Below are 17774 nucleotides of genomic sequence, written 5' to 3' on the forward strand. Positions count from 1 at the left end.
TCCAACAAATGTAAACTTTGTAATTATTCTATAAAACACCCAAGCCAATATTTTTTTAGGCACTCATTCAATTTTTACAGAGATCATTGTAGTTTCACATAAAGTTGTTAGAAATAATACAGGGATTCCTTATAAACTTTGCCCAATTTCTGCCAATATTATCATTTTCTAAAAGTGTAGCACTGGTGCCTACATTTCCAAATAATACTCTATTGGACTCCACCTGGAATACACTATGCAGGTCAGGTAAATGCACACCCAGAAAGGCACCGGGCCCAGGGACGGCTTAGATCAGAGGAGCTGAAATGACTACGGGGCAGAGGGGCTGCGACAGCTTAATAATCCACTACAAATCCAGGTCTCTCCAGTCTGACACAACCAGGCTAGGGATGGATAAAGACAAAAAAAAAAAAAGACTTCCAAAACACATTAGCTGTGTAGACAATATACAGGCTGACTATGGGCTTAATGTCAAATTCTAGAATATTAGGACTATGGGGACTTCCCTGTTAGACTGAACGGAAAATACCATCGTGTGAAGCACGCAGACTACGGAGTCCAAATGGGGAAAAGGCTGACTCCTCGCCCTTCCTCCCACTGCCACACCTCCGCAGCTGTGGGACCTTCAACGGGTCACGTTAACCCTGCAAGTTTACTTGCTCATCTTTCATCTGCGGATAATAATGCCGCCTACCTCATAGAACTGTTTTGAAGATAAAATGAGAAAATCCATGTGGCAAGGCCAGGCGCAAATGAAGAGGTCATTGTTAGCTCATGCTGATGTTCTTTAAAGTCTTTTAAAGTAATGCTTCTAAACCTTGAAACTATTGACATTTTGGACCAGATAATTCTTTACTGGGACAGTGGGGGAAAGGGGTCACCCCGGGCCTTGTAGGATATTCAGTAGCACCCTTGACCTCTACCCACTAGATGCCAGCACCACCCACCTTCCAAGTATATTAGATACTGCTCGATATCCCCAAGGCAGGTAAAACCAACCTGGTTGATCTTTTTGAAAGCCACTGCTTTTAAAGCAACCAATTTAGGACAAAAAGAACAGATATTTTTCACAATAGGAGCCACTTTTTACTTAAAGCAACCAGTGTTGCATACTGAAAGTATAAAAAGGTTTAAGAAAGATTTAGAAATAACACACACATAGACCCATAATGAAAAAAGTTTCTAAAAGATATTGAAATTCTGTGCACTTCTGAGGTTGAATTCATAGAGACCACCTCTTACTGACTTTCGAAGACTATCTGAGGCCTCTGCTAGAAAGAATAAAGCATCAAGTCATGTGGATGGTCAGACTCATCTAGTGGGGTACCTGAGACACTCCCTGTTTCCAGAAGTTCAATCATAAGCTGCACCTGGAGCAAGAACACATTTCCTGGCACCCTCAGGGGTCACCATGTTCTAGAAAGTGCTCCTGAAGCTCCCTGCACCCGAGAATCACCAGGGCAGGGTTTCAAACCTAGAAATGTTTAGGCCTCATCTTTATATTTCAGTTTTGCATTTTAAGACTGGCAGCCCAGACATCTGTAAGTATAGTAAGTACTTCCAAGTGATTGGGAACTTCTGGTCAGGTGGACAATGTCTAAAAATTGAGAGAGAAGGTCCTCTTTGACTGTTCTGCCTCAACTTCAACATTAGGAGACACCTACAGACCAAGGGAGTAATTACAGACTGTAAATAGATACACTACATTAACACTGCCTGATAATCAACATTAGCAGCAAAGCCCTTGCCAAAATGGAAAGTTCAACTTGAAAAATCAAGATTTTAGAATAAAAGAATTAATTAGGTACTTCTGAGGAATTATTATTTCTAGTAATAAGCCTTCCATTATCTCCAGCGACAGCTTTTGCTACAAACTCCGTGCCATCAATTACCTGTGGTCAGACAGAACAGGCATTACTATGCTTAGTCTTATAAAACACCAAACAGTCCCTATGTGCACTTTGAAGACAAACAGTTAAAAAGACAATCCTCATTTCATTTTCATTCATAACACTAGAATAGATCTTTACTAACACCACACAGGAAACATTTGCATTAGCTCTAAGAGGCTGTTAGTTCATTTAGAGGTTTTGAGCGGAAGTGTTGTATGTGATTGGCAACCTACAGGTGGGTGACTAGCTGCCCAGATTGTCTGGGACTGAGGATTTCCCAGCATGTTGAACGAGCTTTGGTGCTAAAACAGGAACAGTCCTGGATGAATCAGGGTACTCGGTTACCCCATGGGCAGCCCCAAAGCTGCCTTTCAGCTGGTTTCCTTTCTATCCAATTTCTTTCAGAGTCTCTATACCTCTCAAATCTGTCCCTGTCCCCATCCCTTGTCCAGGCCGCACCCCATCAATTTCTGGCCTGCAGGCTTGGGTACTTGAGTCCTTCTCTCTTCCTGGAAGACGCAAATGGTCTCTTCTATGAACTGAGCCAACTGGTCCCAGAGCTTGAGTTATATAAGCCCTTGTGTTCTAGAAGCCGCTTTTTGTTGGTGACACTAAGGTGAAGCAGAGCCAAAGAAAACCTGAGAGAACCCTAACTTCTCTCTCCTAATTCAAAACACTGTCACTTGAATAGTGCCTCCCAATAGTAGAGAGGAAGTTTAGAAATATAAAGATTTCAGGACTCCACCAGACCATGCAGAGATGAGGACTGAGCACGCCCATGTTTGAAAAGCTTCCTGGTACTTGTGATGTGCAGGAAGGTTCAGGAACACTATTTGGAGCACAGTGCCCTCCAGGGCTGCCATGGCATGTGCTCTTACTGCAAGTGCAGTTTTTAAGTGGATTTCTAGAACAGGGAGCATTTCAGGTCTTTCACTAGGTGAGACTGACCTTTGTAAGCCATAAATCCAGATTATAAATCAATATTTTGATCTCAAGATACAGAGATGATAATACTTGGCTCAGGTCATCATCGCAGATAGCCAATGCAAAAATTAAACTTCACTCAACTCATGCCCTAATAAAGTCTAAAATAAGTTTGAAATCCATTGAAGTAACATCAATTTATACTTATGAATGTCCACTTTTAATAGTTAATTGGTAGCATGTTATAGCCAGATATTCCTGTAAAAGTCACTTGGATTTTCTCTTTGTTACTAACTACTGACATTAACAATTATTAATTGAATATTAATATACATGTAAATCTCAGGACTAGATGCTAGACTTTAAGAGAAAAATTCTAATTTACTATAATCTTTTATAGATTTACGCCCACCTGTGTTAATGTTATGCAGTCACACTCTCATTGGGAATTTACAGACACACACAAGAAAGTAAAGTTCCAAGGTGTTAAGCTCACTCCAGACACCCAATCACAGGCCCTGAATTAAAAACGGCTGGCACAAGCTTTACAAAGATGAAAAACACCAGGATGGGTTTTACCTTTGAAAACATGCACGAGCTGTTGCCGCGGGCTGCGCTTGTACATGTGCACACAGGGAGCCCGAGACCAAGACAGACAGAACCTCCCTTTTCACAGACTCTTAGAGAAGCTCTGAGACACCTCAGATCCACCCACATTTTGGAAAACCCAGCATCCAACCCACGAGCCTCCTCTGGAAGGAGCCTTCTGCCCATGTCTGCCATTTGACACCTAACATGGAACATATTGACAGTTCCTTTGCACAGGCAATTCCTACATAAACTCCTTTACAAGGAGTGTTAGTTAGCTTGGTCACAATCCTGTCCATCTAGAATGAGAAAATGCCAAACGATTCCTGACCTTTTAAAGGTCACAATTAAAAACATACATATATCCATATCTTATTTAAACACTCTTTTCCAGATACTTGTATAGTATACAAAACATCAGATAACTCAAAAGTTAATTTGTATTTGGCTTTGAGTCTTCTCTGTAGGCTTTGTATGTTGTTTCGTGGGGTTGGCGGAAGAAGATGGGCATTGTCTGGTAATCTGACTTCAGGCCCTAGTTGGATTGACATTGGCTCCTGTCCAACTTTACTTGCCTCTCATCCAAACACAATGGCCAACAGAACAAGGGAGCTCACCAGGCAACAGGGGAGCTCACCAGCTGGCCACCTGCATCGTGGGGAAGCAATTTCCCGCTTACTAGCAGGGTTACGCTGGGCCTCAGTGTCCTTACTCCGAATAGCATTATTTTGCAGGTCAGCATAAGAATTGAACATAATATGTATAAAATGTACAGAGCAGTGCCTGGATCAGAGAAAGTCTTCAATGATAACAGTAACTACCACCAATAGCTATAACTGGTGGTTATAGTTACTTACAAGCATTCAAAAACTAGAGATAAGTATTTTGCCTGCTTATACCATGTGGGTCTGTTTTTAACAGCAATGTCTTAAATGAACTATCACTAATGGTACTAAAATAGATTACCTTGTAAATCTCTTGCTTCAGTTCCTGGAGATAAGGAACATCTCAGGAAGCAAGCTCACCTAAGCCTGTTTCCACCATCTATCTATCCAGAAAGCAGACTGCAGACCTCTGACCCATTTGTGTGAAAAAAAATAATTTGTGCTCTCACTTCTACTCATGTAAATCAGTGTTTCTTTCCTGAGTCTTCCTGGTAGCATTAACTTCCCTTCTGCCTGCTAGCTAACCAATCACCCCCTGGATTAAAACTAGAGAAACTAAGACAAATAACACCCAATTTTGAGACTTTTCAGTAGAGAAATTAAAGCTAAAAAATAATGAGAAAGAACAGGGCAATGCAGGATCAGAATGAGCTATACTATTCACCTCTACTTTCCCTGCGTTGATAGACCATCTTACAAGTAGTGTAGAAGAAAGGAGGTAGCAATGTTGAAACCCATTCCTCAATACTTCAAACATACCATGAGTTTCAAAACTCATGAGTTTTAAGCACAGATTATCAAAGTCTAGCACTGTAATACAAGTACACCTCTTTTTTTTTTTTTTTTTGCCAAACGATACCAAATAGGAAAATGAGGACTAGGAGTAGTGATGGGTGCTTTCCACCTGACACCCATTCACATACCTCTGACTCTTGTCCCCCCCCCCAAGAGAAGGCTCTATGACACAGCACATCTTAATTCCTCCTGCTCCTTCCAACGCCCCACCCCCCCAGGGTGTAACTCAACTCTTCAGTTTTCATGTTGCACCAAGCACTGTTTCACACCAGGGGCCAGGTTTAGGATGAAACAGCAAGAGGCTAAACTATCTCCAGAGTACAAACGAGGAGCTCCCCGCACCCTGCCTCTTACCTGCAGCCTCGTCCCCTTCGGCTGGCACACTCTGGGTAGACGCGGGGGCTGGGTCCTTGCCTCCATGCACCTGAACAGCTTCTTCCTGGTTTGCCAAAAATGCAGAGCACAGATCAGTTTCGAGGGCTTGGAGCTTCAGCAAGGAATTCTGCCAGCAAAAGCAGAACATCAGGCTAGCTGAGGAGATGGCTAACGCACAGCAGCGGGTCTGCAGGTCCTGCAAACCCCTTCCTCCAGCACCTGGGAGGAAGAGGGTCGTGGCCACAGCTGCTTCAGCCAGGGATGGTTGCACCAGAATCAGCTGTGCAAAAGTCCACATGCAGCCTCAGTTTGTGCCTCATTTAAATCCTAACGTATACAGATTATTTGTGACACATGGGACTAGTGATTTCGTCAGCAAGAGACGCTGCAGCCAGGGAACCAATCCGAGAAGGTTTCTGCTTCCCGGGTGCGTGAGGCTTTACGCTTTGCATTGAGTTTCATTCATTGTGCTGACATCAGGAGCAGATGACATTAGGCCCCTCCCAGGCGACCATTCACAAGAGCCAGCGTCCCTCCACTGCAAAGACTGCAGCAGACCGCAGTGCACAAAGAGTTACTGCTGCAGGGGCCACCAGGCATCTGGGAGGTGCTTTGGGGCTCCCTTATCTACATTTGTATGTGGGAGGTATGCGCCTGTGTCTGCATCTCTGTGTGTGGGTGTGTGTGTGGGGGGGGTGGCTTCTGAAGTTACTTCTCTCACATAAAATGTTTGCAACTGCTTTTATCAAGAACAGAATAGAGGGAGAGAAAAAAATGAACTCGGTCACTTAGTGTGACCCAGCCGCTGAGGGAGAAGCAATTTATCTTTCATAGCTCTCGGCATGACTGCACCCCACCCCCTCCATTCCTCATTTTCAATTTCTCCCATGGTTCTTAACAAGAACAAAGTCATACAGACTGACGCACATATCCTGCCATGATGCAGATGCCCAGCAAATTAATTCCCCAACCAGGTGAAAGTGAGTCACGCCTGAGTCCCCGGCAAGGCGCTACTCCCCCGCAGCTGGGAAGCTCTGCAGCCTCAGCAGCTCCTCCACCCCCGCAGCTCCTGGCAGGGTGGCTACCTGGAGTGGAGCCATGGGTCCTTCCCCTACTGTGCCCCTCCAACACCCACGCACACTCTCGCCCTACCCTCCGCATATCCTATTGCCCACACACCTGAGTATCAACTGCTATACCTTCACATCCTGCTCCACACACACACCCATCCCTATCCTATACCCACCTTTCCCCCCACCCTCCATGCCCTCAGGCCTAACCCCCCTATTGCCACATTCCACTTCACACACACACTCTAACCCCCGAATACCTCCCCTGCACTCTATATACATACTCCTTTCTCACAATCATCCCTTCAATCCCCTGTTCCACACACACACACACACACACACACACACACGTGCACTACCCACCACACCCCCCACTCCCAACTCCCACTCTCACACCGTAGTTCACACACCCACTCACCCCCTCCAGCCCTCAGACCCTTATATCTTGCCTCACATCAGTACCCACCTCCAACATCTCCCCACATGCCAACCCCTTCCCACTGCTGCCGTACATGCCCTAATTCCTTCTGTTGGTGTGAGGTGATATGAACCTGCAGCAGTGTTAAAGCTGCTTATTAAGAAACATCTTACGTCTTCTGTCTTTTGGCCACTTTTGAAAGGGCCACGTGCCTGAGCAGGCTCAGGGGCCTCCTCTGTGTGCCCGGAGATGGGGTGAGGTCTGGCACGAGCCTCCTCTGTGCTCAGGGGTTGCTGCCTGAAAGCCTGCAGGTGGGATGAAGCATCTTCCTGAGACCAGGCCATTTTCACTGCTTCCTCCTCCTTTCCGGGGTGTTTTCCCCGCAGCTAAGCATGGAAGCAAGAGCCCGAGGTTGCTGACAGGAGGTGCAGAAGGAGCAAGGGCACCGAGTTTCTGGAAAGAGTGGTAACCAAATATCTGAGGGGCAAAGAGAACAATTCCAGGCCAGCTTCCTACTGGGGGACCTTGGAAATCAGAGTGACCTCTCAAAAAGAGCAAAACTCCACAAAATTAAGAAATAATGCCATGAGACTGTAAAATGGTATAGCTGCTACCACACAAACAAACAAGCAAACAAACACTATGGCAGTTCCTAGAAACATTAAAAATAAAACTATCAAAAAACCTGGCAATTCCACTGCTGGCTATATACCTCCAAATTAAAAGCAGAGACTCAAAGAGACATCTGCACACCCATATTTATGGCAACGCTCACAATAGACTGAGATATGTCTCTCCTAAATTAATACACTGAAGCTCTAGCCCCCAAGTGACTATATTTGTAGGTGTACCCTTTAAAGAGAAAATTAAGGTAAAATGAAGTCATTAGGGTTCAATATGACTAATGTTCTTAGAGAGACAGACACACACACATACACACACATCAGGGAGGCACACGCACAGAAAAAAGGTCATATTAGGACACACTGAGGAGGCAGCCATCCACGAGCCAAACAAAGAGGCCTCAGGAGAAACCCACTCTACCAGCACCTTGTTTTTGGAAGTTCAGAACTGTGAGAAAATCAATGTCACTTAAGCCACTTGGTCTGTGGTATTGTGTTATGGCAGCCCTAGTGCAGCATTAGCAGACTAATACAAAGTGGAAGCAGCCCATTGATAAACAATATGTGCTATACACATACAATGGGGTATTATTTAGCCTTAAAGAGAAAGAAAATTCTGATGTGCTACAACATGAATGAACCTCGAGGGCCTTATGGTGAGATAAGCCACTCACGAAAGGACATATATCTAGAGTCGTAGAACTCATAGGGGTGGAGAGCAGGCAGTGGTTGCCGGGGGCTGATAAGGGAGGGGAGTTAGTATTTAATGGGTATAGTTTCAGATTGGAAAGATCAGAATAAAGTTCTAGAGAGGGATGGTAGTGATGGTCGCACAGCAATGTGAATTATCTAATACTGCTAAACTGTATACTTAAAAATGGTTAAAACGGTAAATTTTATTTTATATGTATATTATATATATCCACAACTTAAAAATGAAAGAAAGGAAGAAAGGCAAGCAGGCCAGTCCCTCCCTACACTCAGAGGGAAGATGTAGAAGCAGCTGCCTCTCATAAGCTCTATTTGCTCCTGTACACTCTACAAAGCAGGAGAGAACATGACCTTCACACAGAGCCAGAGGCCCTGTCAGCTCTGCAACATACTATGCATCTGACTTTGGGCAAGCACCTTGACTATTCGAAGCCTTCTTTCTTCACATGTAAAAAGACACAGTAATAACACTGACAATGGCACCTGCTCTCCGAATTAAACAAGGGCAGGCACAGAGAGCACTTTGTGCAGCACCAGCATGTGGCAAACCCTCAGGACTGGATGTGGTGGTTACTATAAAGATCTCCCAAGCCCAGAAGCTGCTGGGCAGAGACGACCTCCACATCAACCCCGAGACCTTGACTCATCTACTATACCTCCCTGGGCCTCGCGCACTGCATCTGCCTAGCAAGGGCCTGAGGCTAGATGACTTCTAAACATCCTTCCAACTTTAAAGGAGAGAAAAGCTAACATGCACCTAGCCTACAGAGGTTGGCAGAGCCTGGAACTCAGTGGGTGCTTAGACAGTGTTTGAATCGAGCATTCCTGCAACACCAAACAGCAAATAATCCACTGCAGAGCAGTATGTCAGTTCACATTCGGAGGCTTCCAAACTCCCAGAGAGAGTGAGGTATAATGCGGAGACCCTAATATGGCTAGCAGTCATGGGGTTGTTCTCGTCCATCTTGCCCTCCCATCTTCCCCCTCACTTGTACTCATGCTGAAGTAGAATGAGATTCTAAGCTTCAAAGGAGATCTGCTTGCCTGGCTGGTTTATTCCTCTGAGGCACTAGACAAAGAAAATTGTGTCCATTAGAACAGAAGAGAGGAGATGAAGGTCTCAATGGACAAGAAGACCTCCAGAGAAGGTCAAGCATACGCTGCTGTACATTGGAGACGAGAAGGCAGAAACAGAAGAAACTCTGCAGACCCCCTGCCATCCACTATCTCCCTTGCCCACGACAAACTGACCCACGACCTGACAATGACCTGCTGCTTCTCAGCCATGGACAAAGGGTAGGGGCTCAGATACCCTGTGTGGGACAGGGTCACGAAGGGATATCTCTCCAGATGACCAGGGATCCTGGGACCGGGGGGCTTTACCGATGAGCAATCTATGCCACTGCCACATATATGTCCTTCCAGTGGGTGATGGAGGTCATCCAGCCCGTCCCATCGGGGCTGAACCCCAAAGAGCCACTGGGGAGAAGGCCCATGGGCAGCTTGTACTCTACATGAAAGGGTCATGCCCTGATGAAGACGTCATGCCACCACGCTGTCCCTGGCTCTGGCCGCTTTCAATACACAGAGAGCTGCACCAGGCTCTGGAGCCCGAGACTGATGTCAGCCCCTTCCCTGTGGGAGACGGCTAGTAAACAAGCAAAGAAATGAAACAATAATGACAGTTAGTACTGTCACAGGGCTATGCAGGAAAGAAAAGGCGAACCCAGGGAAAGAGGAAGTAGCTCTGTGATCATGTCTGACTTAGTGACTTTTAATGCATGAATGTGTTTCCCCTACAGAGAAACAAAGGGCAATACATCCCTGTTGCCCTATGCTACCTCAATCCAGCCCTTCTCTTACTAGGACAGTGAGGCTAGCCCCAGCCCATCCCTTGAGGTCAGCCTGCTACTACTGCTTTTCCAGGCTTACATGCAAAGTCTCCCTGAATGGTCTGTAGGATCTGCAGGAAAATTGGGCACAGGTTGATGGACCTTCTAAAGAACAAGTACCTCTGCTTCCCTAAATCTCCCATCTAGTTATGAAAGAAGCCAAGAGAACAATCCATAACTCCTAAGTGTGGTTTTCTGAAAGCTAATTTTTCTCCTTTACATAATGGAAAATATGCTGCTTGCTTTAGAAAATACTCCACTCATTTTCTCTCCTCTACAATTACCAGGTCCCACTTTAGTTGGGTTGGAATGGAGAACACCCACACAGGCTGATGGTTAAATGCTATTTTCGGGTGCCTTGGTCTGCAATTCACCAGTTGCAGAACAGGAACAGCTAACTTAATTTCTATGAAGAGGTTTCATGGCCGTCTCCCACCCCTTTATCTATCCAAGAACTGTATATAAATTTTCCGTGGTGATACGAAGCAAACTCATATTGGAAATCTACCCAAATCTGGGGATACAACTCAATCCCTGGACCTCCCCTATTTTTACTTAGCACTCCTATTCCCCGAGTTTTCATATTTCCTGTGCATATTACACACACACACACACACACACACACGCATCCTTTCTGTCTCCCTCTGCCCCAACCTCCCCAGGCTGAATTCAGCTGTAGTTGCCTCACGGTCAAATTGCCATCAAATTCTTGAGCCAGTTCTGATTACATTATCTAAACAAGGCTCCCCAATTTCTGCGTTACTACCCTGTTTATTTCCTTCCTAACGCTCACGATAAGATGTCATTTTTATTTGTCTACTTGTTTATTGGCTCTTTCCAGCTCTAGAAGGGCTGGAACCATGCCTCCATTGTTCACTGCTGGATCGAGCACAATGAGTAGAACAGGAGGCAACCCATAAAGAGACTGCCATTGTTAGTTTTGTTTTCCTGGACCCTTTAGGCAGTACTTGGGAGGCCCTTCTGAGGATCCAAATTCAAGTCCCCTCTGCTGCCCTGGTTCAGAAATAATAAAACACTTATAAATCACTGGGGAGTTTATTAAAGATATGCACTCCTAGGCAGGAGTCACCCCAGATATTCGGATTCTGTGGTCTAGAGCAGGGTCATGTAGATGCAGGACATCCAAGGTCCACACTTTAAGAAGTATTTACCTATTTCCTATAGCCTTGGTCCACTCTAAATGTCCCCTTGCTTGGCTGCTTAGCTCCATCTTTCCCAGGGATGAAAGCTTTCCTCTGACCCCCAACTCTCTGACATCCTCATTAGCCTCCTGTGCCATCTCTGGAGTTGTTTATGTCCCAGCATGCTTTGCAGCTACTTGTAACTGAAAGATGACATGCCCAGCTCAGCCCTTTCCAGCTTCCTCTGCATGGGATGGTCTCACAATACCTAAAGGAGAAACTCAGTGTGAAAGAACAAGCCACTCACTTCAAGAAGCCCTCTGCTGACAAGAAGACCCAGGCCCTAGTCTGGTGCTAGTAGCACTTAAACAAAAACACTACCACCATGACACACTATAATCAAATCAAATTTCCTTCCAGACAGATGATTTCAACCTGGTCAGGGGGAATCCTGGACTTAATTATACCTTATTATAATATCTTCATTGTGTTCACTTTATTAAATAAACAATTAAACAAGATGTCCAAGAGAGAAGAGTAGTTTCATTAACTCATTTTAATTCAGGACTTTGAGAATTTCTAGATAAAACCTTGATTTTCTAAAAATAGGATATCTCATTTTCCACTCATAGAATGGGCTTAAATTTTTTTTTGGACTTTCTAGTACTTGAAACTATCCAAAAACATAGGTATTAAGATGGACAAACACCTAACAAATCATTTTTTTTCCAGAACATCAATTATATCCAACTGGCTAAGTCTGCAAATCTAGTCCACGTTGTAGCCCATACAGTCATTATGTGTGCCTACATTAGTTCCAATTTGTTTTAGTGCTGAACAATATTCTGCTTAAAAACTACACTTAATAAAAGGTATGCACAGTAGAGGACCCACTAGGGCTTTTAATCCCAAATCTATCTTTCACTGACTCATTTTGTGTCTGTGGGCAAATCATCCAATTACACTGGCCTGTAGGCCCTTTATTTTTTTCTCATGAAACTAATTTCAAGCCTTGACTTGTGTAGGCTCAGTTCATTGGGGGTCATCCTGCAAAGTGGAAGGTCACTGGTTTGAGTCTGGGTCAGGGCACTCACCTGGGTTGCAGGGTCTGTCCCTCACTGGGGTGCATATGAGAAGTAACTGATCGATGTTTCTCTCTCACATAGATTTTTTTCCTCTCTTTCTCCTTCCCTGCCTCTTTATGTGATAATAAATAAATAAAATCTTACAAAAAGATACTACTTTAATTTCTAAAATTGGATGAATATTAGACATCAATAACTGTCCCACTGGAAATCATAACATCATGTGTCATATAAAATAAATGACCTACCTATGCTTTTAACAATGGCAGGTCATACTGAAAAGCATTAGCTATTTCCTCAAGTACTAATATTTTGTTAAAAAACAAGAAAATTAAGCTTTTGCCTGATCTAAAATCTAAGTGTTATAGCCCTAAGAAATCCAACGATGTTCTAAGAAGGGTAAAAGGTACCAACACTGGCCAGGCCAGGCTCTCAGATATTAAGCTGATATGTAGCATTCACTGTACATCCCTGAGAAGTGGGGTGACAAATACAATTCTGCAGCCCCCACACCCCACTCTAGTACTAAAACTGGAGCTGGGTATGTATTTGCTTCTCAACAAATACCATTGAAAAAAAATTATGCCTTAGGAAAAAAATAGCTAAACATCACAGTTTTCAGGCAAAATTTTGGTAATATTAGGACCAGAAGAAATATTCTTTTAAAGCTGGTAGGGGTGAGGAGAGCAGAATAAATTATAAAAGCTATCAGCCTTTTCTTTTGACAAGTGAGAATACATGGGGAAATACATATAAAATTTTTAAGAACATTTCCTAAAGAGTTGTTAGCAAACATTAACCTTATGGAAAACTCACTACATGGTTCTTATTTTTCTTTTTTAACTACAACACAGGCTGATACCTGGGAGCCACTGAACTACATAAAGCTCCTTCCAGCTTTCCATGAGAGGGCAGGAAGTTAGTAGTGTGAAGATTAAATGAAAAAGTGAGAGACTGGGAAAAGAATTGAGATGCCATGCAAGACAGAGCAGGGACCAATGGGGCAAAGCTGCAATGGCGTGTGGAAGCTGGGAAAGGCTGGTAGGCAAAAGGCAAATACAAGCGGGACAGCATTGATAAGTCTTGCCACAACTTCTCTGCCAGCCCAATACCTCTCAAGTTTCTCCAAGATAATTCTCAGACAGGAAGAATACGGGCAGCTGCTGGCATCGCTTATGCCTTTTCTGCCAATACCACCCTAAGGATCCCCTGGACCGTGAGGGCTACAGACCTGATTCTCCTGGAAGCAAAAAGCCAGACTGGATATTTGCCTCTGAAAGATGGGCCAGAATAAACAAGCCCTGGAAACAGCTCTGAGTTTCTTTGCTGTGCAGCTCACCCAACTGAGAATTAAAACCAGGGTTCACACCATCATCATATTGGCCAAAGGATGTACTCACTGACAGTGACAAGAAAACTCAGCTAAAACTAAATACATTGTAAGACATCATTACATCTTCCAGCTGAGTAAGGAATACTGGTAGGGAGGCAAGGTCACATTGTCTCAGTTCAGAAAACCGCACCAGAAGAATGCCAGATGGCATCCTGCAGTGGTTCAGCACACAGGAAAATTACCTTGGATATTGTGCTTCCAGAGACCAATATTATTATGCAGCCAGCATCCACTCATCCATCTTTTGATAATAGCACTCCCAGATCCAAACTAGGAAGTCTGGTCTACATCTAGCCAATCTAGCCAAACCCTAACTTCATAATGACTGGGTTAAGAAATGTCTACATGCCCTAAGACAGATAAATGAGACTCACACCCAGAATTTTTCAGAGCTAGAAAGAATTTCTATTTTGTGGTTGGTAGGCAGAATACTAAAGATAGCCCCCAAGAGTTCTATATCCAGCTTATTCTATCAAACATTACTAGGTGCTGCTATGAAGGGCTTTACAGGTGTAAATGAAATCCCAACTCAGTTGACCAAGAATACAGAGATGATTTCAGTGGGCCTGACCCAATCAGGTGAACCCTTTAAAGGCAGAGGGTTTCTTCCAGTTGGTGGAAACTGGACAACATCAGAGGGATTCAGAACACAGAAGGATTTAGTGTTGCTGCCTCAAAGATGAAGGGATCCATTTGAGGAAAGTTGCAAGAAGCCTCTAGAAACTGAGAGATTCCCCCAAGTGATGACCAACAAGGAAATGAGGATCACAGTTCTACAACTGCAAGGAAATAAACTCAGGCAACAACCTGAATGGGCTTGGATGTGGACTCTTCTCCAGAACTTCCAGATAACAGTACATTGCGGCCAATGCCTTAATTTCAGTCTTGTGTGACCTTGAGCAGAGAATCCCATTGTGTCTACTCAGATTTATGACCTACATAACTATGAACCAATAAATGGGTAATTTTAGCTTCTAAGCTTCTTGGTAATTTGTTACATGGTAATAGAAAAAGTCCAGCATTGTTAATATAACAAGAATGGTTGGTGTGACTTTGATGTAACCTGGCAGCCAAGAAGAGTGGTCTGGAATGCACATGTATGAACAATGATGACTTCACTGTACTAGTCAGTGGGGGGTGATAGACGCTGTTGAGTGAACATGTGTACTGTGTGGCTGTCATATTCAAAATGAGTGAGTAAAGCAATGAATCTGCATCAGATTTTGCATTAAGTTTGAACATTCCTCTGCTATTTGGACGATTCAGAAGGCTTTTGGAGACAATACAATGAGTACAATGCAAATGAAAGTGTGGCACAAATGCTTCAAAGACAGTCAAGAATCTGTTGAAAGTGACCCACATTCTAGTAGGCCTGCAACTAGCAGAACACCTGAGAATGTTGACCTAAGTCACCCTACAACCCAGATTTGGCACCCTGCAATTTCTGGCTTTTTCCAAAACTAAAATAACCTTTGAAAAAGAAAAGTTTTCAGAACATCAATGAGATTCAGGAAACTACGACAGGGCAGCCAATGGGGATTCCAACAAAGGGTTCTGCAGAGTGTTTTGAACAGTGGAAGAGACTCTGAAAGCACTATGTGAGGTCCCAAGGTGACTATTTTGAAGGGGACCGAGGCGTCATTGTCCTATGTACAATGTTTCTTGTATCTTCTTCAATAAGTGTCTCTATTTTTCATATTAGGTGGTTAGATACTTTCTGGACAGACTTTATACACTGGGATTACCAGATATAAGAATAATCTGTCCCTAGAGAAGGGCTGACTTAAAGATAAAGTTCTTAGAAGAAGGCAGAGTCAAGAGATGGGAAGAGATGGTTTCTATAAAACAAGTCTTTTATCCCTGAATCCAGCCATGCATGGAGCCTGTTCCAGTCCTGAAGTTTCAGCTGTGTAAATCAACAAAATCCTATTATTATCAAAGCCAGGTAAATTGACTTCCAGTGACACAGGAAAAAAAAACAACTCAGATGCATGAAAAAAAGAATCCTCAATCCGTCTTGAACCAAGACCCAACCCCAACTGTATAGCCTAGGTTTGCATTTCAGTAGAAAAGTATAGTTGTCTATTCTATGGAAATAATACCATTTAGCACAACTTCTCGATCTATTGAATACTTATTAATATATGGACATGGGGGAATAACTAAAACCAAGGATTAAGATGGATGAGACACTGACATATCTGAAGTCTAGAATATTGTTCAATTATGATCTAAGAGACTCCCACAAATAAAGTTTCATTATATCTCACAGAGGCAGTCTGATAGCTCAGGTCAATGGCAGGACAGAGAATCAGTTTCCCAGAAACCAACTCCTGATAGTCTCAGAGACACCAAAACTCAGACGCAGGGTTCCAGTAAGACACCCAAGGTTAACAAGTGATACATTTACACAGTGGAATACTACACAGCAGAAAGAAAGAAAGAAAGAAAGAAAGAAAGAAAGAAAGAAAGAAAGAAAGAAAGAAAGAGAGAAAGAAAAGAAAGAAAGAAAGAAAGGAGCTCCTACCCTTCATGGCAGCATGGATGGAACTGGAGAGCATTATGCTACATGAAATAAGCCAAGTGGTGAAAGATAAATACCATGTAATCTCACCTATAAGTGGAACCTAATTAACAAAACAAATAAGAGAGCAAAATGGAAATGGAGACATGGAAATAAAGAACAAAATGACAATGACCTGAGGTGAGCAGGGAGGGAGATAATGGGGGAAAGAAGGAGAAGGGTTAAGTCAAGGAACATGTATGAAGGACCCATGGACAAAGCCAAAGAGGGTAGGTTCAAGGGTGGGAGATGGGAATGAGTGGGGAAAAGGTGTATGGTGGGATGAAAATGGAGACAACTGTACTTGAACAACAATAAAAAAATAGAAGTTACCCAAGGTCAAAAACTGGGAGCTTGAGACTGACAGAAGAAGCATCGAGATGGGCAGGAATCAAATCTATACACAGGGGGTGCCAAGTGAAGACAAAAAGTAAGTTTTTGAGTTCACCGGGAAAGTGTGGGGGTGCACATGGAGTCAGATGCTCATACGCAGACATGCCATACCAATTACCAATATTACTGGGTGTAGGAGACCTTGGGTTAAGTACCAGTTCCAGAACCAAACTACACTGAGTCTTGTCTATCTGTGACAGAGCAGGTGAAATTAAGAAGTTCAAAAAGTAGAGGTGAAATCCCAGAGTGAAATTTTGGGAAAATATAAAGCACACATATACCATTTTCAAATCATTATTTATGTACAACCTTAGGGTCCATAGGAAAGTATTTTTTGATCAGGCTTCCTGCGAGACTCAAGAAACTGTTTCTTTGGCTTTCGACTTACAAGTTGGAGTGGAAGAAAGAGAGCAGGTAGGGAACTGGTGTGTTCCTTTTAAAGAACTAAAGGAGGGGTGGAGGGTAGGTAGTTAAATAAAGGATTAAAAAACAATGAAGAAAGCTAACATTAAAAAAAAATTCTACCTCAGATTTCCATTTAGAGGTGGAAGGAATACTCCAGTAAAGAGCTGGCTGTATAAAATAAAAAAAAAAGAAAGCAATTCATAAAAAAATAGGCTCCAGGGTGGGAGGTGGGGATGAGTGGAGGGGGCGGGTGTGGTGGGGTAAAAATGGAGACAACTGTACTTGAATAACAATAAAAAAATTACAATCACAAACAACTGATCATAATAGTGAAAAATTAGAAACGCTATACAAGGGATTACAGCGAGAATACAAACTAAAAGGACATGCTGAATGAATACAAATCTCACAAACATAACAATGAGTAAAGGAAAACAGACACAAAAAGAGTACATATAGTCTGTATGTAAAAATCTCAGAAGTACGAAACAAACGTATGTCAGTCTGAAGACAAGTTATCCTCATAGGAGAGTGGTGAGTGGAAGGAGCTCCAACGGGTGTCTGGCATGGGGATAATGTTCTTTCTTGATCTACGTGCTGGTTACGTACTTCGTGAGAATTCAACCAATTGTACACTTAGAGTGTATGCACACCTACATATTTTCTATTCCTGTTAAGTACACCAAAGCAGAGCTTCCCACCTGGGTTTTATAGACCTCTGTTGGCTAAAGAACTATTCTTATGGGTTCTTCCATGAAAGAGTGGTTTCCGTAAGTTTGGGAAGGGATGGAAAAGACGCAGTTAAGTACATTCCTACTATACAGGACGTCGCTATCGATG

General features: G+C 43.3%; 1 protein-coding gene across 9 annotated transcripts in view; it reads right to left on the minus strand.

Moving 5' to 3' along the window:
• FAM13C (family with sequence similarity 13 member C) overlaps positions 1-17774 on the minus strand; it is a 126011-nt gene that overhangs the window by 32815 nt on the left and 75422 nt on the right. For all 9 annotated transcript variants that reach the window (XM_053663996.1, XM_037139927.2, XM_037139926.2 and 6 more), the window contains one exon: positions 5219-5303. In XM_053663996.1, coding sequence (XP_053519971.1) covers positions 5219-5303 — 85 coding nt within the window. The remainder of the gene's footprint in view (positions 1-5218; positions 5304-17774) is intronic.

This window comes from Artibeus jamaicensis, unplaced genomic scaffold, assembly GCF_021234435.1.
Source record: "Artibeus jamaicensis isolate MK-2021 breed Jamaican fruit bat unplaced genomic scaffold, CSHL_Jam_final contig_332, whole genome shotgun sequence".
In the NCBI taxonomy this organism is placed as follows: domain Eukaryota; kingdom Metazoa; phylum Chordata; class Mammalia; order Chiroptera; family Phyllostomidae; genus Artibeus; species Artibeus jamaicensis.